The 27,347-nt window shown below is 40.5% G+C and overlaps 1 protein-coding gene across 7 annotated transcripts; it reads left to right on the top strand.

The window, feature by feature from the left end:
• Positions 1–6,951: 6,951 nt before the first annotated feature.
• LOC135236053 (P2X purinoceptor 5-like) lies at positions 6,952–25,495 on the top strand. 7 transcript variants are annotated; one of them, XM_064302213.1, is made up of 12 exons: positions 6,952–7,378; positions 10,206–10,356; positions 11,652–11,723; positions 16,005–16,080; positions 16,496–16,592; positions 17,538–17,618; positions 18,107–18,248; positions 19,667–19,803; positions 19,973–20,066; positions 20,176–20,241; positions 21,873–21,987; positions 23,843–25,495. In XM_064302213.1, exons 1-12 carry the CDS (start codon positions 7,119–7,121, stop codon positions 23,887–23,889), a joined length of 1,338 nt encoding a protein of 445 aa, XP_064158283.1. In that variant the 5' UTR covers positions 6,952–7,118; the 3' UTR covers positions 23,890–25,495. The 7 variants fall into 7 exon arrangements, with proteins under 7 accessions (XP_064158283.1, XP_064158281.1, XP_064158285.1 ...); XM_064302211.1 differs by having other exon boundaries at positions 6,953–7,378; positions 23,878–25,495; XM_064302210.1 differs by lacking the exon at positions 16,005–16,080 and adding an exon at positions 14,163–14,238 and having other exon boundaries at positions 6,958–7,378; positions 21,873–21,955.
• Positions 25,496–27,347: the final 1,852 nt, after the last annotated feature.

The following is a 27,347-nucleotide window of genomic DNA, read 5'->3' as shown; positions in this document are numbered from 1 at the left end:
CACCAGCCCAGCCAACCAGAAACATCTGGAGCCTACCCACCGCACCCACAGCATCAGCAACATCAGCCCAGCCAACCAGGATCGCCAGGAGCCTACCCACCGCACCCAATACCCTGGCAGCAGAAATCAGGTCAGACCAGACCTGGGCTAACACAGCCTCCCCCCGGCCCAGCACAGCAGCGGCACCCCAGCTACGCAGCGGCACTCAGGGCCCCAGGGAACACAGAGGACCTGGGTGAGATAAGAAATCTCCTAAGTCTCATCTGCACTAGGCTGATGAGCTAAAAAAAAAAAAAAAAAAAATTATTTATGTAATGTACCAATTTTCTTTGTAATTGTTAAAATCACATGTAAAAAAAAAAAAAAAAAAAAAAAAACAAAAACATTTTAAGTAGATTAATTTTGTATAAATATTAGTACCGTATCAATAATTATATAAATAATTCATATATTCCAACAATGTTTGCCTGTTTTAAAACAAATAAGTTCCATAAGTAAAATAAATGCAGACATCATTTTCCATTAGCATGTGGAATATCCAGGGCCTGAACTCCTCTGTTTTTGGCTTAAAAAGTTCAACCCTGGAATTCCAAGAGAGGATAAAAAACATCGACATGATAATCCTTCAGGAATCTTGGTGTAGAGCCGATACCGTTACTCACTGTCCCCCAGAATACCAAGAAACAATTGTCCCATCAATTAAAATGCCCCTAACTAAGCGTGGAAGAGATTCTGGTGGTATACTAATTTGGTTCAAATCAGAGTTCAAAAATGACATCACAGCAATAAAAAAATGGAATCACATATTTGGTTTAAAATAAGCAAAAATTAATTGCATCCAAAAATGATCTATATTTATGCGCAATCTATGTCCCACCCTCTGAATCCCCTTATTACAAGGAGGACATGTTCCCCAACCTCCACAGTGAAATCAGCCATTTCCAGGCCCAGGGAAATGTGCTGATCTGTGGAGACCTAAATGCCCGAACAGGCACACAGCCTGACTACATCAATGAAGACGGGAACAAGCACATATTTGGACAAAATCTCCTAAAAATGTAACAAACCTACCCAGAAATAACTCCGACCACCACATAAATAAAATGGAAGACAGCTACTGCAGTTCTGTCACGACCTGAGTCTATATATTGTCAATGGTAGGATACGAGGCGACTCTTTGGGAAGATACACCTGCAGCTCACCTCTTGGTAACAGTACAGTAGACTATATGGTCACAGACCTAGATCCATTCTCTCTCAGAGCATTTACCGTCAAGCCACTAACCCCTCTGTCCGACCACAGCCAAATCACAGTCTATCTCAAAAGGACAGAACCTAACACCAGCACCCACAACCCTCCCAGTAAGCTGTACAACATCAACCAATCATACAGATGGGAGACAAACAGCAAGGAGGAATACCAGAAAGCAATCAATAATCAAGAAATCCAGACACTATTAGATACCTTTCTGGTCACTACATACCCCCAAAGTAAAGAAGGATTAAAATGGCAGTCAAAAATGTAAACAACATATTTAAAAAGGCAGCTTTAATATCAAATTTAAAGAAAAAGCATAATGCCCTAAAAAGATCAAAGCAGAAACATGGTTTGACAAAGACTGCAAAGAAATAAGGAAAAACTTAGACAATTATCAAATCAGAAACACAGAGATCAACAAAACCCAGATTTACGCCTTGCTTACTTTGAGACATTAAAACACTATAAACACACCCTCAGAACCAAAAAGAACAGCACAAACAGGCACAACTTACAATAATTGAGGAGTCAATCAATTCCAACAAATTTTGGGAAAACTGGAAAAACTAAATCAAACAAAACAAGAGGAATTGGCCATCCAAAATGGTAAAATATGGAAAGATCATTTTGAAAACCTCTATAAAAACATACCACATCAAAATCACCTGGAACAGAAAAAGATCTGTGAAAAACTAAACAGACTTGAGTTAAGCATAAAAGACAATCAGAATCCATTAGACACCCCAATCACTGAGCAGGAATTGACTGACAAACTTCACGTGCTCCAATCTGGAAAAGCCAGCGGACCAGATGGAATTTTAAATGAAATGCTAAAATACAGCAACCAAAAATTACAAAATGCAATTTTAAAGCTATTTAATTTGGTTCTGAGTGTGGGTTATTTCCTGAAATCTGGAATCAAGGATTAATTACCCCTATATTTAAAAGTGGAGACAAATTAGACCCAACAACTACCGAGGCATTTGTGTGAACAGTAATCTGGGGAAGGTTCTGTGTAGTATAATAAACACAAGACTCATAGACTTCCTTATTGAGCACAATGTCTTGAGTAAAAGTCAAATTGGATTTCTACCTAAACACCGTACAACTGATCATATTTACACCCTACACACATTAGTAGAAAAACATGTCAACCAAAATAAAAACAAAATTTTTGCCTGTTTCATAGATTTCAAGAAGGCATTTGATTCAATTTGGCACAATGGTTTGTTCTACACACTTATCCAAAGTGGTGTAGGGGGTAAAGTATATGATATAATCAAATCAATGTACACCAAAAACAAATGCGGAGTCAAAATTGGAAACAAAAGAACAGAATTCTTCTCCCAGGGGCGGGAGTGAGGCAGGGCTGCAGCTTGAGTCCCACTCTGTTCAACATTTATATCAATGAACTGGCCAAAGCGCTGGAACAATCTGCAGCACCTGGACTCACCCTTGATGATAAAGAAATCAAATTCCTTCTCTATGCAGATGACCTGGTTCTGCTATCGCCCACAGAACATGGACTGCAGCAGAGCCTGGCTCTAGTAGAGAAACACTGTCAAGCCTGGGCCCTGACAGTGAATATGACTAAAACCAAAATTATGATCTTTCAAAGAAGATCCAGATTTCAGGGAAACAAATACAGATTCAAATTAGGAAATAAAACAATTGAACACAGTAACAATTACAGTTATTTAGGTTTAAAAATAAGCTCAACAGGAAGCTTTAACTTGGCGGTAAATGAACTGAAGGAGAAAGCACGCAGGGCATTCTATGCCATAAAGAAAATACTCAAATTATACTGCCTGTCAAAATTTGGCTTAAAATATTCCAATCAGTGATTCAACCAATTGCATTATATGGCAGCGAAGTGTGGGGTCCGCTCACAGAGCAAGATTTTACAAAATGGGACAAACACCCCATAGAAACCCTGCATGCAGAACTCTGTAAAAACATCCTCCATGTCCAGAGGAAAGCACCAAACAATGCATGCAGGGCAGAATTAGGCCAATACCCACTATTAATTAACATCCAAAAAGGGCAGTTAAATTTTGGATTCACCTCAAAACAGCGACCCCCACTCTTATCATTACAAGGCCCTGAAATACCAAGAGATGAGCCCAAAGAAGAGTCCCTCAGCCAGCTAGTCTTGAAGCTTAGTTCATTAACCCCTACTAACACAAAGCAGCCTCAAGACAGCAACATACAAACAATTAGAGTCAACCAAATTATAGCAAAACATAAAGAAAATTACATCACCTATTGGGACACACAAACAAAAACACAAAGCAAATTAGAATGCTATCGGGCCCTAAAAAGAGAGTACACTGTGGCAGATTACCTGACCACAGTGAAAGATTCAAAAACAAGGAAAATATTGACAAGATATAGACTCAGTGAACACAACCTGGCTATCGAGACAGGTAGACACCGGCAGACCTGGCTGCCCAGAGAGGACAGGTTGTGCTCACTTTGCGACACTGAAGAGGTGGAGACAGAGCTTCATTTCCTCACAAAATGTGAGAAATACAGAGAGACAAGGTCACTGTTCTTCCTAAAAATGAAAAAAATCTGCCCACAATTTGAGATGCACTCAGAGACAGAGAAGCTGCCATTCCTTTTGGGAGAAAGAAGGGAATGTGTAGATTTGGCAGCACAATACATTGCCACTTGCCACAAACTGAGGGACAGGGAGTAACATTGACACCAGAAAAGTAACATTATTATAGTTAATTGACACTTTGTATGTGTTATGTTCTCGATATAGAATTTTATTTCTGTGGATTGTCTGGATTTTATATTTTTCTGTTTATTGTAGTTAAATTGTTATTGCCTGTCTGTTATATTTGTCATGTGAGTGAATGCTTTGGCAATGTAAGTGTACCCTTACCATGCCAATAAAGCTTATTGAATTGAATTGAATTGAAAAAATTGAGAGAGAGAGCGAGGGAGAGACGCGCGCACAGGAACACACAGGGATGCTACACCATCCTCTGTTTGACCATTTCCATTTACCCTGGACTGACGACAAAACCCAGGACCTCATCGTCATATTGAATTGTGATACTGATATAATATTGATCATTTTGGGGGGCCTATGCCCTCCTAGGGTCATTGAGAAAACCCTTATTAAATGCCAGTGCTGTGAATGGGCAGTTGACTCTGGCAGCTGTTCAGCTCTCTCAAATTCAAAGTGCTAGTGTTAATCAGTTTAACCATCAGGGTCAAAGTTGAACTATGCGGTTGTTCCCTGCACTTGGACCGGTACTTCTCTCTAGGGGTTTCGTCATACGTGTTCCTGGTTATGGTTATACACTTTGTTGTACGTCGCTCTGGATAAGAGCGTCTGCCAAATGCCTGTAATGTAATAATGTAATGTAATGCTTTATTGGCATGACAAAATTTGCATTTGTATTGCCAGTGCATGACAATGAACATGTGAACATGTGATACAAAGAATTATAACAGGATAATATGATTGTATATATAGTACACATAATACATACAGCATATACATACATATATACATATATATATGCACATATACATGCACATACATACATACAAACTCCCTCTCTCCCTCCCTTGCTCTCTCTCCCTTGTGCTCTCTCGCTAGCTCTCTCTCTCCCTTGCTCTCTCTCACTTGCCCTCTCTCTCCCTTGCTCTGGCTCTCTCTCCCTTGCTCTCTCTCGCTCTCTCTCTCCCTTGATCTCTCTTGGTCTCTCTCCCTTGCTCTCTCTCTCTCTGTCTCTCGCTCGCTCTCTCTCCCTTGCTCTCTCTCTCTCACTCTCCCTCGCTCTCTCCCCCTTGCTCTCTCTCTCTCTCCCTTGCTCTCTCAGTTCAATTCAATTCAATTTTCTTTTTTGGCGTGAATGTTGGAAGAAACAATATTGTCAAAGCATTCAACAATACAACACAGTATAGGTAATAAACAAATATACATGAGATAAATGAAAAGATACAAATAAATAAATACATAAAAATAAAATAAACCCCTAAAATAAGTAATTAATAAATCAAACTAGAATCATTCAGCAGAGTACATGGGTTTGGTAGACAAAGTTGAAAATGGGTTTAGAAATTACAGTGTAGATGTAGCTGTATTCCTTAAACGATGACAAGACATTATATATTGTGCACAAAGCTCTATCATTTCAACATGTTCTCCAAGGAGAATGCACATTTTTTTATCAGTCCCTAAATATTGGAAAGTTTTTATTTTTTCTGAAATGTTTGAAAAGTGCTGTTCTAATATCTTCATATTTGGAACAGGAGAGGAGAAAATGTTCCTCATTCTCTACCTCCCCTGAAGTACAATGTACACACAGCCAAATCTTTTTAACCATATCCTTATAGGAGGGTGAAATCTATACAGTGATTTTCTCATTGTATAATATGCTCTACGTGCCTTATCTGCTAAATTTTTTATTGCTAGATTGAACCGCCCTGAAGAAGTGATTGTCAGACCCAGAGAGTTCTCTCTCTCTCCCTCTCTCCCTTGCTCTCTCTCTCTCGCTCTCTCTCTCTCCCTTGCTCTTGCTCTCTCTCTTGCTCTCTTTCTCTCTCCCTTGCTCTCTCTCTCTCTCGCTCTCTCCCTTACTGTCTCTCGCTCTCCTCCATCAATAAAGCTGACAGCATCAGCTTTTCAGTTGCTATTTTTACTCGACTGCGACAGTATACATGTGACATCATACAACATCTTCTTGTCTTGACAACTTCAATAGTGAATTGGTGGGGTATATTTGTTTTAATAAAAATTAACTAGACAAATATTTATTTGTCTAATTTTAATTTTAGAGAAGCTCACTGTAGTTTTGTGTAAATCATACAAGGTTATAATGTGTCTGTTTATTTGGCAGATATCAGGTTCAGGCTACAGGGGCAAATAAGGAAACAGAATGGATAACACAGATGTGGAGATCCGATTTAACAGTTTTCAACAAAAAAGCTATGGAACTGTCTTAGTTTTATATCAAAATCCAATTTAAATATAAGCCTAATTCCTAAGCACAGCCCAACTGTGCTTGAAAGGGCTAAGCAGTATATTGAAACAGTCCACAGGTATTCTGTAATTTCAATTTAAGGAATCTAAGAACTAGCCCCAAACAGACATATTAAAATAAAGTTAAAATAAGTTATCTCCAGTAGATCTTAGGTTACAGGTTTTCATAACAAAAGATTAAGTACCTCAACCAAAAACAAAGAGGTTAAAACAAACTACATTTATATAGAGTTACAGCAGCAAGCGTAGGATATCATTTGATTATGATATTAAATAAAATGCCACAGCTTACAGCATTGACACACTAGTACCCACTGTACAGTCCAATCTGGCCAACACTGTTGGCATATTGTCACAGGACATTAAACAATATAACCCCACTTTCCCTCGGACCATAACTCTTGTTTTGGAACACAATTATTACTTTGGCGGGTGTTCTCTAATTTTTTTTATTTTTTTTTAATTATTACATTTTTTTACTGCATTTGTTTTTTAAGAGATACTTTTTGCTACATGTAGTCTACGCACTCAATGTCACACATAACCATTAAACATAATAGTGTTGCACTTGCACAGTCAACTTGAAAACTCTTTCTAAATACCACGGTGATAATCTATTTGAATAGAAAATTAAGAAAATTTATTCACCAGAAATTTCGAGACAGCCTTCGTTTAATTATAAAGCATCGCACTAAATCAAAATAGCCTTTCATTTTTCTGCCGCCAGGCCAATGCAGATATACAGCTTGCTTCAGTGCAGTAGTGAAATGGATCATTGGGCACTTTAATCAGGGTATTTTGTCATTACTAAAAACTGCCGCTGAAATGATCCAGGAAATAGAATGGCTTCTACTATATGCACAGTACGTCTGTACTAATTTCTTCATTGTTTAAGTCTCTTTGGCGTGGCTATACGTGTCGTCTTCTGAATGACCACAGTCCACCGTCAACTCCCCGGCTGCGACACTTCGTAGAGGGCATGGCTGAACCCAGCTGGAAGGGATTTTTCCTCTCCGCATTTGATTATAAAACAGAGAAATATGTCATTGCGAAAAACAAGAAAGTCGGAGTGTTATATAGAGTCGTCCAGCTCGCAATCATTGGATACATTATCGGGTAAGTGTTTGAGCTATGTATGACTTATTTTGGTGCCGTAGTTCAAGTTAACCTTCAGAACTTGGCTAAAATTACCTGGTGCTAAGGCGTCGTCGGTATTCCCCCAGGTTTGAAATTGACATTTGATTTATTGTGATCAGAGGATCTTAAAAGCTATGGTAATAATGTATCGTAAACCATGTAACCAATTTTGTATGTTAGGCTACCGTATTCACATGGCACGTATGCGTATGAGAGCGTACTGTATTTGAAGTAAGGCAGGACGTGTGCTCTGCCATATTCTTCAGTTTTGCTTGATTTATGAATCGTCTAAATTGCCTATACCAGTTTAACAGACAACTATTTGAAAATACCATCGGCTTGCCGGTGGGTCATTTTCTAAATTCCTTACAGCTGCAAGGCGGTGGTGGTAGTCTACTGCACTGCAAGTTTTCATTCAGGAGTCTGACTTATATTGTCAAGTAGCAACTCGTTTCATGCCAAGGTTTTTTGCTTAAGAAATAGCCTACCTTTGATGACCCTTTCTTAATCAACATTCCATTCTGTGACGTTGCAATAACAAATGATGACTACACAGCTTGAAACAGATTGTTTATTCTAACTTTATATCGAGTAGAATGTTATTTATTTATTTTTATTTGGGGGGGTTGTATTTTGTGCGTTTCGATTAATAACACATAGTACACACTGCTCGGCAGTGTCATTCCACCATGACATCTCAACAAACCCAGGTCCCATTTAGACAGTTCATGCATATACTGTATGCATATACAGTTAAGCCCAAAATTATTCATACCCATGCCAAATTTTGAGTTATAGTGAATTTTAATTTGACGAATAGGTTTCTTCTGGCTGGAAATTACATAAGAAGGTGACAAAAGACTGTAAGACATTGTGTTAGAGATATTAAGGAAAAATGTTACCTAATTAAAAAAAAAAATTGAAACATTTTTACAAAAAATGCCACATCCAAAATTATTCATACCCCTTGAAATTGTTGCAAATTTTTGAGGAAATGCAAGCTTCTATACCATTCCAAATGATCCTGGTAATTTCTGCCATGTTCTAGAGCATTCTAATCAACTATAAATTGAGAACAGCTGATGCAGTTGTTCTCTAGTAAGTTTCTAGCCAATTGCATGTCATGGCTAAAACCAAAGAGCTTAGTGAGGACCTCCGGTTGCACATTGTGGCTGCTCACAAGAAGGGGAAAGACTACAAAGCCATATCCAAGTGTTTTCAAGTGCCAGTGGCCACAGTGCAAAGCATCATGGTAAATAGTAAATGGACTGCATTTATATAGCGCTTTTATCCAAAGCGCTTTACAATTGATGCCTCGCATTCACCAGAGCAATTAGGGGTTAGGTGTCTTGCTCAGGGACACTTCGACATGCCCAGGGTGGGGGATCGAACCGGCAACCCTCCGACTGCCAGACAACTGCTCTTACCTCCTGAGCTATGTCGCCCCATCATCAAAAAGTACAAGAAGTTCCACACTGTGATAAATCTCAAAAAGTGTGGTAGGAAGCCAAAAGTGACCCTGCGCTGGCAAGAATGGTAGTGCGAGAGGCCTAGAAGAATCCAAGGATCACTACCAAGGCCATCTTGAAGAATCTGAGCAATTCTGGTACTAACATCTCAAGGCAGACACTCCAGCGGACACTGCACAAGGCTGGCCTCCATGGACGCCGACCAAGGAGGACTCCACTTCTCCAAGACAGGCACACAAAAGCTCGCCTAGCCTTCGCAAAAGCTCACCTGGACAAAGAAGAAAGCGTTTGGTCATCAATTCTGTGGTCAGACGAGACGAAAATGGAGTTGTTTGGACACAGGGACGTGGCTTTTGTTTGGCGAAAGAAAGGAGAAGCATTCAACCCCAAGAACACCATCCCCACGGTCAAGCATGGTGGTGGGAACGTAATGCTTTGGGGGTGTTTTTCAGCCAATGGGCAAGGCAACCTTGTCAAAGTAAACAGCATCATGAGAAAAGAGGACTACATTAAGATTCTGGAGGAAAACATCAGGCAGTCAGCAGAAAAACTTGGCCTTGGGCAGCACTGGACCTTCCAACAAGACAATGATCCGAAACATACAGCTAAAGTGGTCAAGAAACGGTTAACAGAAAACAATATCAACGTTTTGGAGTGGTCCAGCCAGAGTCCGGACCTGAATCCCATTGAGAATCTGTGGAGGGAAGTAAAGACCTGAAGCCTTCCAACCTCAAGGACCTGGAGATCTTCGCAGAAGAGGAGTGGTCCAAAATCCCAGTGGAGACGTACAAAAAGCTTGTTGACAATTATAAGAACCGTTTGACTGCTGTGATGACAAATAAAGGCTTTGCCATTAATTGCTGAGAAAGGGTATGAATAATTTTGGACATGGCATTTTTTGTAAAAATGAAAAAAAAAAAATTTTCATTAATATCTCTAACACATTGTCTTACCGTCTTTTGTCACCTTCTTATGTCATTTCCAGCCAGAAGAAACCTATTCGTCAAATAAAAATTCACTATAAAAAAAAATTTGGCATGAATAATTTTAGGCTTAACTAAGGTATGATGTGGAGAATATTTGATTGTAATGGCATCTTGTTGCCTACGGAATGGTCAATTCCATGGGGTGTGATGATTAAGCTGAGGGTGTTGGCCAGCTCATGATGTCAGCTACTTTCATGGTTAACATGTAGCTGGCTCTCCTGGAACACCTTGCATCAGATGCACCATTTGCAAGACTTTGCAGGAAATGTATTTATTTATTATTGGTGGTGGTGGTGTTTTGTAAGTGGCAGGGCTACTGAAATTTTATGTTTGTGCTTAACATGTGCACAGATGGGTTTTCCTGACAAAGAAAGGTTATCAGGAAACAGAGGAGTCTGTCCAGAGTTCTGTGATCACTAAACTCAAGGGGGTGTCCCTCACCAACACTACAGACACTGAGCTCCATCTGTGGGGTCCTGAGGACTATGTCATTCCTCCCCAGGTGAGTCATCGGATCGCTTTAGAAAAGTCTCCTAAGAGGCATGAATCATAAATAAATATGAAGTTTGTGTATTTGGAATGTGCTCAGTTTTAAAAAGTAATAGTTGATCAAAGCCTTTCGGGTTCTAGGCACTGTTCTGTAGCAGTAAAAAGAAGGCCAGCTGGATGCTGGAATATATTCGCAAAAATATTGAGTATGAATCTAAGGAAGTTATACTTATCTTATAAGTATAGCTTATAAGATAAGTATAACTTTTTTTGTCGGACAACAGTTCTGGCAACCGTGCAGTTCTGGGGACGGTACTACAAGAAACATATAGAGGCTCTGGAAAAGGTTCAAAGAATGGCAACCAAATTGGCTTCTGGTATGAAAGATAGAAGTTATGAGGAAAGACTTTAGATGCTTAATATCTTCAAGCTTTGAAAAAGGAGACTTAGGGGCATTTTGATTGAGGTATGTAAATTCATAAAGGGGATTAAGAAATTGAACTACAAGAGGTTCTTCAGGTTGAGTGTTATTAGCAGACCAAGGGGGCATAAATGGAAATTGGTGATGGGTAAATTCTGCAGACATTAGGAAGCATTTTTTCACACAGAGAATAGTCACTGTGTGGAATAGCCTGCCAGGTCACAGAGTAGAGGCAGAAACTCTGGGGATTTTCAAGACCAGGCTTGATATGGTGCTGAATGCTATCTAATTTGTATGTAGCCTGAGCACTAGGTACAATTTAGTGGTGGGGAAGTTGCGATAATTGTTGGGCTGAATGGCCTGTTCTCATCGTTATGTTGTGTTGTGTTGTGTTATGTTAAGGAAGTACCAGTCTTCGCTGTTCTTCATATTGCCAGCTGCAAGTTATCTTCCAACTGATATATTAGGCAGTGTGTCTGAATCACAATGTTTGGACATACATGCTCATTATAATTGCTGTCACCACAGCTATGCCACAGAAAGATAACAGTTATATCTGTAGCAGCATTAGCGCATGTATATGGCTGGTTTAATGAGCTGTCAAATTTGTGTTATGGTATGTTTAGTGATAAGTGGGGAAACCACTAACACCTCATTGTAAATGACGAGTTTGGTTGAATATGTGACACTTATCACTTATTCACAGTGCACTGCTGACACAGTGTTCGTTTTTCAGCCTGGCAGCCAACTCAAGAGATTCCGTTTTCTTAGTTTTAGGTTTGTTCACTCAGTTATGAACCAAATGGCATTATAGACCTCAGAAGTAACACCTCTTGGACATTACAGCCCATATTCTCAGAAACAATGTTTTTTTTTTTTTTTTTCAGGGGGAGACAGTATTTTTCATTATTACAAATTTTATTGAGACTCCAAATCAGAGACTAGGATACTGTGCTGAGGTAAGAAAGTCAATATTTCATGAAAAATATTTTGTCATTGCCTTGCAGTTTTATTGCACTGCTACTTTCAAAGCACTTTTTAGAGGCAATTCATACAGCGAAATGTAATGCAGTGCAATCTTGTGTGATTTTTATTAAGGAAGACTTGATAAAAACAGAGGATAGATTACTGTGATTAATGTAAAATCACGGTAAAAATATTGTTCCTGTTTCGCCGTGACCAGGGGGCTAATTCCGTGGCAAACAACTGCAAGCATCTTTATATTTTGCCTATTGAATGAGCCACATGTGGGAAGTGTGATTACGTACTGTCAAACTTTATAAATGCATCGAAAATATGCTAAATAATGCAACAACTAAAAGTATTTCACACACATCTGGGTACAAACAAACAATAAATATGCAACATTTAGAGCTTGGTAAAATGCTATCAAAACGATGATTTAGAAAAAACATTGTCAGAACTAGTAGTGTTTACAGGGTCCCACAGAATGACCCAGAGGAGTAATAACTTCCCAGGGCATGCAGAGAAAGTTATTGACATTTTTAACATACTTACTGGCTGTTTCATAGCCTTAGATCTGAGATCACTAAAAATAAATGTGTGTGACCACAAATCTTGAGCTGTGTGTGTAATAAATCAGACAATCTGTATGTGCCACTGACCTCTTGAAATGCTACACATCAAAGGTGTGTCACAGTCTTCCTAAGGGAGATGCATTTGGATTCAAAGGTATATTACACAAAAACTAGGTAAGGCACTAAGTTTTGTATTGGTTTCTTATCTGTTCTTTCAATTAAGCTGTAAGTTAAATTTTTGGTACAGACAGCAGCAATAAATGTCTTCTATAGAAAAAAAAACCGTTTACTGTAACAACAGTGTATGCTGTCTGGGAGTTATTTATCCAGCCAATTAAAGGGGGGATGATACGATGTCTATATTGGCGAAACAAAGATAAGCTGAGAACATGCTGACTGTTCAAAATGCAAAAGGGATAAATGAACAAGTGACTGAGTCAGTAGAAGAATACATTCAACGTCACTGTTAAAAAGCAAAGTAAGCAGAGATGTATGCAAAATGGCGAGTGAAGTGAGAAAACTTCAGCAGTTAATAATCACAGCAAATTCCAAAAGTGGCCATTAGGGTGCTGGAAATGTTTCATTGTGAGGCCCATGCAGTTTCTGCTGGTCATCTGCTGCAGGTTTCAAACCACAGGTCTCACCTTCTGCATGGCACAAGAAATATAATGTGCTTACCAAGTTAAACACCAAGGTCCCCAGACTAGGGAACTAATCACTCGCATTCAGGGGTGACATCATAGGCACCCTTGAGTGTCTACAGGCTCACTGCCTGAGCACCTCCAGCTGCGGGCTGAACAAACATTCTGTCTGCCGGATTTCTGACTCCATGGCAACAGTTTTGCACTTCCTTACATGGTGCATCAGTCATAGGGCACACCGTCTCTGTTCCATCACTGTTTCCATCCTGCCCTGAAAAGAATGTCCTCTGCGAGGACAATAAATAGTCCATCTGTACGTAAACCGTTTTACATTAAAAGGAGGAGGGAGCTTCGTTTGGTGAAGCTCAAGGCAATGAAATACTTGACTAGGGTCCAGCTGGAGAATAGGACACTCCTGACGCTATCGGTGAATGTAGCCCTAAACCATATGTTTGTGCAGTGTATAGGGTTAATTCCCTAAACCATATGTTTGTGCAGTGTATAGGGTTAATTCCCTAAACCATAAGTTTGTGCAGTGTATAGGGTGAATTCCCTAAACCATACGTTTGTGCAGTGTGTGCGGTGAATTCTCTAAACCGTACGTTTGTGCAGTGTGTGGGGTGAATTCCCTAAACCATACGTTTGTGCAGTATGTGGGGTGAATTCCCTAAACTGTACGTTTGTGCAGTGTGTGGGGTGAATTCCCTAAACCATACGTTTGTGCAGTGTGTGGGGTGAATCCCCTAAACTTTACGTTTGTGCAGTGTGTGGGGTGAATTACCTAAACTGTACGTTTGTGCAGTGTGTAGGGTGAATTCCCTAAACCATCCATTTGTGCAGTGTGTGGGGTGAATTCCCTAAACCGTACGTTATGCAGTGTGTGGGGTGAATTCCCTAAACCGTACGTTTGTGCAGTGTGTGGGGTGAATTCCCTAAACTGTACGTTTGTGCAGTGTGTGGGGTGAATTCGGTAAACCTTACGTTTGTGCAGTGTGTGGGGTGAATTCCCTAAACCATACGTTTGTGCAGTGTGTGGGGTGAATTCTAAACATACAGTGTGTGTGGGTGAATTCGGTAACCATACGTTTGTGCATGTGGTGAATCCTAAACCTACGTTTGTGCAGTGTAGGGGTGACTTCTCTCTCATGCTCAGCTGTACGTCACGTTTAATGTGTGTGTGCACGTTTAATCTTCTGGATTTTTTTCTGTTTTGTTCCAGAGCTTTAGGGTGCCGGATGGCCTCTGTAGGGAAAATGCTGACTGTGCAGAGGGTGAATCGGTCATAGCTGGCCATGGTATGGTTGCTTACCTTTGAAGGGGAGAAAAAGTTTGTTGGTTCTAAAATATGGTATTTCATCACTCTAATCCTTGACAGGAGCGGAGGGTTTTATGGGGTGTCACTGTAGTCTTTAACATCTGTCAGAGTGTGGTTAATGAAATGACACCTTGTGAATAAATCTCCTGTTTTAAATTAACATGTGACTAATCATATGTCCCATGCTGAATGAGGACACAACTGTACCCTCTGTGCAAAATGTTTTTACCAATAAATAATAATAATAAATGCGATTTTATCCATGGAAATAGCTATACAAAAAGGCAAAATAAATGTCATGGTTGCGATTGTTGTTGTAGATGTCAGAATGAAATGTCACTGACAAAAAAAGTTTGCTCTCTTTGCAGTGGTTTGGGCTGGAAATGAGCTGTAAGAGCGGGATATGCACAACACTGCCTATTGATTGGCTACTGAATCTTACAACAATGCACAGCCTTGGAATGCTGGGCATATTTCAACAACTGCAAAATATCTATGTATCTGTGTTACTGACTGTTTGTCTAGCTAGCTAAGTTAACTAAATGACGACGTTGTCGTGCACATCAATGTCACCAAGCTAACGTTATTAATAAACAAGTGAAGTCGTTATTTTGATGGAGATTAATAAATCATGTAATTTTACAATGTATCGAACGTTACATTTATGCTACTAGTTTAACGTTACCTACACACTGATTAAGTTAATATAAAAAGAATGTACTTACTGACGAGATGAAGTGATAACACAGTTTGTAACGAGGTTGGTTAGCCTACTAAAAAATGGTGCCTTGCTTGGTACCGTTAGCTTGGGATAGTTGGAAGCATCAAGTGTTGAACGTCACTCTATGCACAATGAGGGTAAAGAACACTGATCTCAGACCTGCTGTTTTCTTATAGTGCGTTCACGTTTTAACCATCCGATGTCGCTGATGAGCTGTCCAACTGAGCCGCACCACTGTAACTGTTGTTTAAAAAACATCTTAAAAATACATTTTAAAAAAAGAACCGATGCTTAGGCCCGCGGGGGGTCAATTTAGGCCCGGCGGCCCTCCGGGCTTGCAATACACTGGTGGAAACCCTGGTGTGTGGGGTGAATTCCCTAAACTGTACGTTTGTGCAGTGTGTGGGGTGAATTCCCTAAACCATACGTTTGTGCAGTGTGTGGGGTGAATTCCCTAAACTGTACGTTTGTGCAGTGTGTGGGGTGAATTCCCTAAACCGTACGTTTGTGCAGTGTGTGGGGTGAATTCCCTAAACTGTACGTTTGTGCAGTGTGTGGGGTGAATTCCCTAAACCGTACATTTGTGCAGTGTGTGGGGTGAATTCCCTAAACCGTACGTTATGCAGTGTGTGGGGTGAATTCCCTAAACTGTACGTTTGTGCAGTGTATGGGGTGAATTCCCTAAACCGTACGTTTGTGCAGTGTATGGGGTGAATTCCCTAAACCGTACGTTTGTGCAGTGTGTGGGGTGAATTCCCTAAACCGTACGTTATGCAGTGTGTGGGGTGAATTCCCTAAACTGTACGTTTGTGCAGTGTGTGGGGTGAATTCCCTAAACCGTACGTTTGTGCAGTGTGTGGGGTGAATTCCCTAAACCGTACATTTGTGCAGTGTGTGGGGTGAATTCCCTAAACCGTACGTTTGTGCAGTGTACGGGGTGACTTCTCTCTCATGCTCAGCTGTACATCACGTTTAATGTGTGTGTGCACGTTTAATCTTCTGGATTTTTTTCTGTTTTGTTCCAGAGCTTTAGGGTGCCGGATGGCCTCTGTAGGGAAAATGCTGACTGTGCAGAGGGTGAATCGGTCATAGCTGGCCATGGTATGGTTGCTTACCTTTGAAGGGGAGAAAAAGTTTGTTGGTTCTAAAATATGGTATTTCATCACTCTAATCCTTGACAGGAGCGGAGGGTTTCATGGGGTGTCACTGTAGTCTTTAACATCTGTCAGAGTGTGGTTAATGAAATGACACCTTGTGAATAAATCTCCTGTTTTAAATTAACATGTGACTAATCATATGTCCCATGCTGAATGAGGACACAACTGTACCCTCTGTGCAAAATTCTCATAACGTACGATGGTAATTTGAAAGTCAGAAAAAAGACACCACTGTGGTAAATACAGACATTATTTCTTACATTATATATCACATTAAAGTAATGCTATGTTTGGATATCATTTATGTTTTATAATAACACCTTTAGATTTGTTTTAAAGATATATGAGCTTTCCTGCAGGAGTTAAGAGTGGACGCTGCTTGAAAAAGGACAGGAACTCTACTGGCACGTGTGAAATATATGGTTGGTGTCCCATTGAGAGAAACCGACAACCACAGTAAGACCAGACCTTCACTGCTGATACATTCTACCCAAATAAATATATCACTGAAAGTTGATTTTTACATACTTACACACACAGAGACGCACACACACGCACACACACATGCATACATGCACACACACATACACCCCCATACTCACACATACATGCACACACACACATACACGCACCCACACACACACACACACACGCACATGCACCCACACATGCACACATACATGCAACTCACACACACACACACACACACACCACACATACACACACACACATACACACACACGCACACATACACACACACGATCATGCTTAGCAAAGCACAATCTGGCATTTTGGTTTTAATCATCAACTCTCTCTGGGCAAAAGTGCTGAGTCTGGATATGATGAATTGTATAACGTGACCCCCCCGTCATGCACATACACACCCACACACGCACACCTACATGCACACACACACACACATACACATACCCACACACACACACACACACACACACATGCACCCACCCACACACGCACACATACATGCACACACACACACACGTGCACACACGCACATACATGCACACACACACACACACGCACACACACACTTCCACATACACACACACACACACACACACACACACTTATGTACACGCACACATACATGCACACACACATGCACACGCTCACACACATACACACACCCACACACATATACACACGCACACACACACACACACACACACGCACACACACATGCAAACACACACACACACACACGTACACACACACATGCATGCATACATAGTGCATTTTTAGTAAGAATTAAATGAGGTCTCATTCTCGCTATGAGCCTGTAATTGCCTGTATTGTATATGATGGCTTAACTCACTGAAATATATCACCATTCTATGCAGGTAAAAGAATTATCTTAGTCTTTTAGTCCCTCTTTTTCAGGGAACCCTTGTTAAGAAAGGCGGAGAACTTCACAATCTACATAAAGAACTTCATCAGATTTCCTAGATTTGGATTTTCAAAGTAAGTGACACTCATGGAACACCCATCAATGAGCATGAGGAAACCATAAAAGGGAGAGAGACAACAGCTCAGATCCAGTATTAACTTAAAGATTTTTATTGTTAAGTTGACCCTTCATTTGCGTGAGTGGATGCCAATGATCTATTGCACTAGTTAGATTGTCTGCTCTAAAGACACATTTAAGGTAGCGTTTTTGTGACACACAGATTGTAGGCAAGCATACTCAATGAGCGGGTAGGTTTTAAAATTACAAGTCTTGGCTGTAGCAAAAGTGTAAACAACAGTTTGATCAGACAGCAAATCAAGGTTTATTTTCATGTCTTTTACTGAACTGTAGAATTGACAACATGGGGGGGAGGGGGGTATTCCCGGCACACTACAGGTGAGGGAAACTGTTGCATTCACACCTACAAGCCCAAGCCAGTACTGACTTCAGTTGATGCAGGTCTGTCTTGTGCAATACATCTCTCCTCTTGCTCTGTTCTCAGATCGAATGTTCTGGATACAGCTAATGACACATATTTAAAAAGATGCTCATACGATAAGATCACCCAGCCATACTGCCCTATCTTTCGACTGGGAGATCTTGTTAGTTGGTCTGGACATGAGTTCCAGGACATGGCATTGATGGTAAGTATTTACATACTGCAGCTCAGTTTATCAGCCGATCAAACAATCTGCTTGCAGTCTAAGATACGCTACATGGCCAAATGTTTGTGGACACCCGAACATCATACCTATATGTGTTTGTGAATATCTCATTCCAAAACCATGGCCATGGTTGCTACCCCCTTTGCTGCTATAACAGCCTGCACTCTTCTGGGAAGGCTTTCGATTCTCTTCCATTCAGCCACAAGAGCATTAGTGAGGTTGGGCACTGATGTTGGGCGATAAGACCTGGCTTGCAGTCGGTGTTCCAGGTCATCCCAAAGGTGTTCGATAGGGTTGAGGTCAGGGCTGTGTGCAGGCCAGACAAGTTCTTCCACACCAAACTCTGCAAACCATTTCTTTATCAACCTCACTTTGTGCATGAGGGCATTGTCATGCTGAAACAGGAAATGCCTTCCCTCAAACTGTTGCCCCAAAGTTGGGAGTACACAATTTTCTAGAATGCCATTGTATGCTGTGGCATTAACATCTCCTTTCACTGGAACTAAGGGGCCCAGCCCAGACCATGAAAAACAGCCCCAGACCATTATTCCTCCTTCACCAAAATGTACAGTTGGCATTATGCATTCAGGCAGGTAGCCTTCTCCTGGCATTCGCCAAACCCAGATTCGTCCATCAGACTGCCAGATAGTGAAGCATGATTCATCACTCCCGAGAATACGCTTCCATTACTCCAAAGTCCAATGGTGGTGTGCATTACACCACTCCAGCCAACGCTTGGCATTGTGCACGATGATTTTAGGCTTGTGTACGGCTGCTCGGCCAAGCAAACCCATTTCATGAAGCTCCCGACGAACAGTTCTTGTGCTGACATTTCCTCCAGAGGCAGTTGTAACTCGATAATGAGTGCTGCAAACGAGGACAGACAAATTTTACGCGCTACGCGCTTCATCACTCGCCAGTCCCATTGACTCGTGACTTCAGCTTGTGTGGACTACCACTTTGTGGCTGAGCTGTTGTTGCTCTTCAGTACAACTCATTCTTCTGCCAATGATTGTCTATGGAGATTGCATGGCTGCTTGATTTTATGCACCTGTTAGCAATGGGTGGGGCTGAAGTAGCCGTTCCCACTAATTAGAAAGGGTGTCCACATACTTTTCGCCATGTCGTGTATTTTCAGAGGAAGACTGCAGACCATCAAGCTACATAAGGGACATTCTTCAGACAATGCAACAGATAAGGAGCCACTTTAGCTTTAGCTCACAGTATATACATTTTGCTCTATTTCTGTTTTACAGTTAAATTCATTTTCAGTTAATCTGAGAAGTGGTAAGAACTATCTGTTGTAAGCTTCCTAGAGTGTGATGGTACTGCAAATGCAGTAATAGTGTAGAACACCTGTGATGTAACTGCATAAAAACTTAATGTATCTCACCCAGGGAGGGTCGATCGGAATTCTGATCGAATGGAACTGTGACCTGGACAAGGGCTACTCCAGGTGCAATCCACACTACAGCTTCACCCGTCTGGATGTGAAGTCTTCAGCCAGTTCCATCACATCCGGATACAACTTCAGGTGCGTTTTAAGCTTCAGGTGCATTTTAAGGTTTCACCCCCTGTTAAAGGAGCTCATTCAGGTGGAGGGGATAAACAAGAGACTGCTACATGCAATATTATACACTGTGAATTTGTGAACCTTTTTGTGCTTTTGTTTGTTGTCTTTCTGTGTAATCCTGTTTTCTCAGATACGCACGCTATTACAAAAGTGGAGCAGGGCAGAGTTATCGAACGCTATATAAAGTCTATGGAATTCGCTTCGACATCATGGTCCATGGGAAGGTATGAAAACAAAAACTTTTCGTAGTCTTATTTAGGCTACAAAAGAAAAAGTAGGAAAGTTAATTAATTCATGTGTCTGTTCATGTGACACTATGCCTTTCTCTTTCAGGCTGGGAAGTTTAATATTATCCCCACAATAATTAATATTGGATCTGGACTTGCTTTAATGGGTGCAGTAAGTATGAACATATTTTACATTGAATAAACATTGAATAAAATATATATATAATGGATAACACACCTGACCAGGTGCATTTTTGGAGGGTAAATTGTAGGGTGCAGTTACAGTGTCTAATCAGAAGCGGTCACTACATGATTTTATTTTATTTTATTGCTAATGTTCAGTTTCATTGATTGGCAGAGGCAGATTCAGCTCACATTCAAAATATTCTAATTATTTGAATATATTTTGTTTACTTTCTAAAACTATTGCAAAATGTATATTGTTATTTTGGCTGTGGTGCATCATTTTAGTGCTATTCATATATGCACAGAACTGCCTCCATTTTGATCCTGTTTCTTCTTTCATGTATACACTTGGCAACCATGACCCAGCTTTGCTCAGATGTTTTCCAGGCAACATTGTTCATTCTTTCATTTCTCAGTTAACTATAACTGGTCATGGACTGTAGCTGCTCAAATAGTGCTTTAAGATTTTTGGGCCCTGACCGGCTATGCCCAAGATGAGGTAAAAAGGATTTCTCACAACTTGAATGAGCTCCAGTTTGGTACGTGTGTAGTTTATAATGACTTGATGTATATGAAACACTTTTCAGTGCTGTCTAATTAGCTGCACCTGTCACTGCTACCAAGTAAGGATTGCTCTTACCTGTTGTCTGGTATGGATGTCAGTGTACTGCTGATCACCCCCATTGCTTTGAGATTGCATTTTCAGTGATTAAATAAAAAAGTTAATTTTAAAAGATTTTCAATTATCTTCATTATCATTCACCAGAGCCTCTCCAACAAAGCTACCAGACTGTGGACTTGAAAGCTTTGTAGTTGCCTTAGGCAACGCCTAGTTTTATTTCCGGAAATGCAGTGCTGGTTTTCATACAGCACTTGAAAGCTTTGGCTCACACATTTTTGGTAATTCTATGCTTTTGTACACCATGTGGCAATAAAGCTGTGAGTTCTTAAGCTATCCCCATTAATGAATGGGTGTAATATAGGCATAGTTGGAGAGAGGGAGAGAACAAAGATGGAGGCTCTACTTACTACAGTACACTATATTTATGCAAGAATAACTGCATGCGCAACAATGTCATGCAATCATATTGCCGACTCTGTGTTTGACATTTAGTAGTTGACACTACACTCACAAAACCAATAAGTGCCATTGTACACCTGTGGCAGCAGGTCAGGTTTAGAACTGACAAACATTTCTTGTAAGTAAATAAACATTTTTAATTAATAACAATAATAACCTTATTTCTTCCTGGTTCCCTGCCAATTGCAAGCGAGGGCACTTTGGAAATTACTGCACCAAAGTGGCATGCTTTCAAACATTGTTCCAAGTAATATATTCCCAAACTGAAACTTAGAGAATATCACAGCTGCCTTTTGCATGTGATTTTACCCATCCCTGGATTAGACAAACACGACTGAAGTGATGTTTGTCATGCCTCTGGAACAGAAAATGATCTTACGCAATAATCTCCTGTATGGATTTTCAAAGTAGATACAAAAGGAACATACTGGTGATAATACTGTCTTTAATTACACAGAGATTCACTGAGTGGTGACAGTAACGCATAGATAATAATTCAGTGTGGACATACCCAAACAGACTCCATGTTGTTTCAGGGGGCATTCTTCTGTGACCTGGTGCTGCTCTACATGATGAAGAAGAGTACATTCTACAGAGAGAGTAAATTTGAATCTGCCAAGTATGACTCCGTAATATCACATTTACACACTGGTAATTCATGCAATCAGAGCACACTCTACTTTCACACTTATTTCATAGTGAAACAGGTGAAATAATAGGAGATTCTGTCTGCTATGAAATTACTTGATAGGGAAGGAGGACACACACCTAAATATATACAGTATAGTGAGGTGCTGTCTAACGAAGCAATCATAAAAAGAGAAAGAGTCGCACTTTCTTCTGTAATAAATTACTTGGGAGCATAATAGTGTGCAATGATCTTTTTGCGCAATTAAATGACTGCCATGCATTTTTTAGCACATATATTTAAGCCACAATATTAAAAGTGTAAGTAGATTATTGTAAGAGTCTTCTCAGAATGTAGGATTGCACTCCACAATTTGGCAACTAGTTGTTAACCAATTAGTATGCTCATCAGAGAAATACGGGTGGGTAGCACTGTCGCCTCACAGCAAGAAGGTTGTGGGTTTGAATCTCGGCTTGGGGCCTTTCTGTGTGGAGTTTGCGTGTTCTCCCTGTGTTCACGTGGGTTCCCTCCAGGTGCTCCGGTTTCCTCCCACAGTCCAAAGACATGCAGGTAGGCTAATTGGAGACTCTAAATTGCCCATAGGAATGAGTGTGTGAGTGAATGGTGTGTGAGCCCTGCGGTAGATTGGCAGCCTGTCTGGGGTGTACTCCTGCCTCTCGCCCAATGCACGCTGGGATAGGCTCCAGCACCCCCCGCGACCCTGACCAGGATAAGCGGGTATAGATAATGGATGGATGGATGAGAGAAATACTGTATATATATATATATATATATATATATATATATATATACATTCCTGGGCAAAAAAATGGGCCAAGCCCAAAATGGCAAAATATTAAGCTTTTAATGGTCTTAACAACCAATCATTGGTCAGAAAATTAGCAAGAATTAAACAAATTCACTCCTGAGAACTCCTGTGCCACCTTTTGCTTGTTCACTTTTGCTGCAGTGAACTGGAAAAGCTAGAAACAGGGAAATTCACTGATACAGTAGACAAATTAACAATGTCAAATAAGAGTCATGTTTTGTATTTGGTTGCATGTCATTTGCATGCCATGACTTCCTGATGTCTGTGACCTATCAATATCATCAGAGTCTGGATATCTTATTTTCAGGTTGTCCTATAAGCGATACAAAAACTCTTTGCATTTGATGGATCTCTATGGGAATTGGGGGGTGGGACTAGATTCAGCTGTAAATTATGCCGATACCGTATGGAACACATTTGTTGGCTAAATAGCTTTAAGTCATCAAGGGTCCAAGGTATCAAATGAGCCTCAATCCACCGTGCTGCTGCCAGATATGCGGTAGATACTAGAGAAGCATTGTTTCTCCTGAATATTTTTTCCATTGAGTTCAACAGGAAAATCAATCAGGAGAAATAATGCTTGTACACACACACATACAGTGCTGTGAAAAAGTATTTGCCTCCTTCCTGATTTCCTGTTATTGCATATTTCTCACACTGAATGGTTTCAGATCCTAATACAAATTAGAGAAAGAGAACCTGCGTGTAAGACTGACACCACATTATAGGAAGCGTTTGTTTCCAGTTAATGCTGCTAAACCATGTGCAACCAGTTATTAAGTTTAAGGGGGTAATTACTTCTTCACATGGGTGATACGGGTGTTTGATAACTTTTTTCATTAAATAGATTCATTTCTAAAATGCGTTTCCTCAGTTTATATGGCCAATAGCCATATAATCTGTCATAGGATGGTGACATTTTTAACTTTTCCTTTCTTGTGCAGTTTCAGGGATCTATTGCTTTAGCCTTATTCACTTTTTTGTGTGTTCAGTATTGCCCTCTCTTGATCAAGCAGATGCATGACCTGTGTGAGTGTATTTTCTTACAGGTTCTTGTGCGTGGGTTTTTTGTGCCTCTCTAAAGGAACAGCACTAGCCATAAAACGGGAGAGGGGAAGACAGAGGACAGGGTGCACAGGAAACAGATCCTGGAGCGGCGGCAGCTGACCGATCTGTCGCCTGAAGCTTAGCAGACGAACAGCTCAAAGAGGATGAGCTGTTGGCATCAGAGCACAGAAACGGGCGGGGGCCGGATGGATGGGACAGAGCCTTCCGTCAGCATCCCTCCCCTTTCATCTGGAACTCGGCAGTGCCAGGTCAGCCTCATGGACAAGGCCATGCTAGACTCCAGCCTCGACATGCCACAGCTTGAATGTATTACCATTCTGTCAAGCTGAAAGACAGAGAACAAGCGTGACCACAGGACAGATCTGCCAAAGAACACAACAGCATTGCTGTGCCCCCCCCCCGGGCAGGCCCCACAAGCGATGAGCTGAAAAAAATACACTGACATTTCTGTCTGGCCTTTCTGCCTTCTGTGGTTCTCAGCCCCACTGTTATCAGCAGATGGGAGAAGCCATGTTATGACACGCTTGCAAGGCAAAACATTTTTTGCAATATAAAGAAATGTTTTCGTAGCAGTGAAAAGCAGTGCATTGGACATGTTCAAATCAGGTTGACACTCTTTACGCTAGAAAAATGCATGATCCTGCAATGACTTGAATTGTGATTCAGAATTGCATTGTGCTTGCAGTTTCATCAGAAATCTATGTAGAATTGCTTGTGTTCATCCGCCCTCCACAGTGTAGACTGCATTTGATCTCTCGGTCCCCCGGAGAGAAAGGGAACCACTTTAGTGAACACAGCTGTGAATCGCTGGGATACAGAACAAGTCCGACAAGTTGGTATCATTATGTCTATACATCTGTTCCAAAGTGGATTTAGCCTTTTTACACCAAACAGATAGTGGCTTTAATATTTCCAGAAACAGACATCACTACCATCTTTATGTGACCAAGTGAAGACTCGGTGAATGGGATGGGACAGTAGGGCTGCATGAAACTGGGCCGCTATTCAAATCCATGACAGAGAAGTGTTTACTGAGAGATCATTCCAGAAGAAGGAACTCTATGTGTGGACTGTTATTAAGTAAATGCTACACTGACAATTACTGTAAGCCTTTCTACATATTTTTTTTATTTTTTTTTTAAATATCTGTGGGCAATGAAAATCCGCAGAATCAGACCATAGCTATAATAGAGACAAATCACATTTAATAAATTGAATTAAGTAATATACAAGATGACCACACACAAAGCCATACAAAATATTTTATTTTGCACTGCAATATGCTGATTTCTGAATGTCTAACCAATATTGTAGTCTTGGAGAATAAGTTTGGTGGTTTCAAAGTATTTATTCGTAGAGTGTGATAAAATGTATGCAAAAAGCTTTAATTAAAAGCTAATGACCCAGATCGGCAATCTATTCATTTGAGCAGACCAAGAACAGCTTTTCCAAAGCTTTAAGTCTGTGAGATTTATAGCACAAATATACATCAGGAAACAGAAGAGCCTAAAAAGAATATCTCCAAGCCATATAGTCAAGTATAAAATATGCAGCAAGATGTTTTATACCCGAACTCATTCTGCCCCCGTAAGATCTCAGTTGCAGTGAATCACTTGAATAAATTTGAACTTGAATCTGCGGTGTGCCTTTATGAGTCTGAAATATACTTTGCTCTTGAGTACGTTTACCTTTAGTTTGTGAACAGCACATTTCTCTGAAACTTGACTTAAGCCTTATAACTACATAGCCAAAAGTATGTGGACACCTGACATTCAACTTCTCATCTAATATTATAGGCATTAACGCAGAGTTGGTCCACCCTTTGCTGCTACAACAACCTCCACTCTTCTGGGAAGGGTTTACACTAGATGTTGGAGCATTGCTGCAGGGATTTTCTTCCATTCAGCCAGAAGAGCATTAGTGAGGTCAAGCACTGATTAAGATTTGCCTTCACTGGAACTAAGGGACCTAGGCCAAACCATAAAAAAACAGCCCCAGACCAAAGGGTGCCCAAATACCTTTGGTCATGTAGTGTATTGAGTCACTAAACCCAAGTTGGGTTGCAGTCACTTAATCACAAATATTTACTGGCTGATTATCAACAACATTGGTAACAAACCAATCAAGTAGATCTACCATCCTGTATGTTATCATCGCAACCCTAATTTGGCACACCTGCCTCTAATTAGCAGCTCAACAAGATCTCTAGATGTTGAATGAGGTGTGCTTTTTAGGGTTGGAGTGAAAACTAACAGGACGGTAGACCTCCAGGAACAGAGTGGGCTAGCACTGCTCTACAAGCTCGGGGGCAAATGTAAACAATGACAGTTCCCTACTATAATAAGAAGCTGGCCTGTTTGCTTTGATGCTGAAGGTGGTTCAAAATTACATCACCATGAGGATAGAAATGGACACCTCTACTGCAGGAGGCTGATGCCATGACACCAGAGCCTGCACAACATGTTGATAAAAGGTGCATTCGGACATTGGTAACATTAGATGAAGACACCACTGATAGATCTGATCTGTCCAATGGGCAACATTAATCATGAGATCCTGTCCACAAGTGTTAAACATTTCATATTGCAGCAGCCTTACCAATCCAGGTGGGATTTTGGTCCAGGGAAGGGATAGGAAAACATCACATTCTTAGGCACATTACATTAAACTGCCTGCATAGACAGATCTGCACCCCTGTAGCCAGACCATTCTCATTGAATAGCAAACTAAGGAGTGGCCCCATACGGAGACTGGAGTTCCTTGATCAAGCCTTTTATGTTGGCCTTGAAGGGTTCATTCTGATTCTGGGAACCTATATGTGCATATTTTCATTTCATTTTATTTCAAACAGTGTGAACTGCAGTCGTGCAACAACAGATGTTTTGCATCAGTCCGTTTGGTGTATGTATATCTTATACACAGTAAAACAGCCTACATACTTTGAGTGTCTACCCAAGTGTTCATATTTATGTCCGAACATGCTTTGGTTGGTGACAAGTATGGCATTCAAATAAATATCTCAAATATTTCCCAAAGAAGCGGAAAAATCGTCATGAACAGACCACGTTGGACCACAGTGGTTTAAATAAATAAATAAACAAATAAATAAATAATAGCTGCAGCAGCTAATCAGTTTAACGAACTATGTAACACTACCAAACTGCTGAATTTTAAGAACTTGAACTTGAATATTTAACTTGAAATTAGGTGAAAATTCATTGCAAGATACCAAGTTCAATTTCAGATCATTACATTCCATTTCAGAAAGTGAAATATAATCAAGTTATGCTATTCAAATCTTAAATAATTCAGTTCAAACAAACTAATGTATTGCTATACAAATTCAAGTTATACAATTAAATTTCCACAGGCACCAATTTCTGTCCATAAACAAATCCCTACCAAGGCCACAGTAGTCTTGCATAGCCAGACCTATCTCCACACTTCGTTTCAGCACTGGATAAAGGTCTGGCTCAATCCATTATC

Source organism: Anguilla rostrata, chromosome 12 (genome assembly GCF_018555375.3).
Source record: "Anguilla rostrata isolate EN2019 chromosome 12, ASM1855537v3, whole genome shotgun sequence".
Classification (NCBI taxonomy): domain Eukaryota; kingdom Metazoa; phylum Chordata; class Actinopteri; order Anguilliformes; family Anguillidae; genus Anguilla; species Anguilla rostrata.
This window is presented reverse-complemented; position numbering and strand designations above follow the sequence as displayed.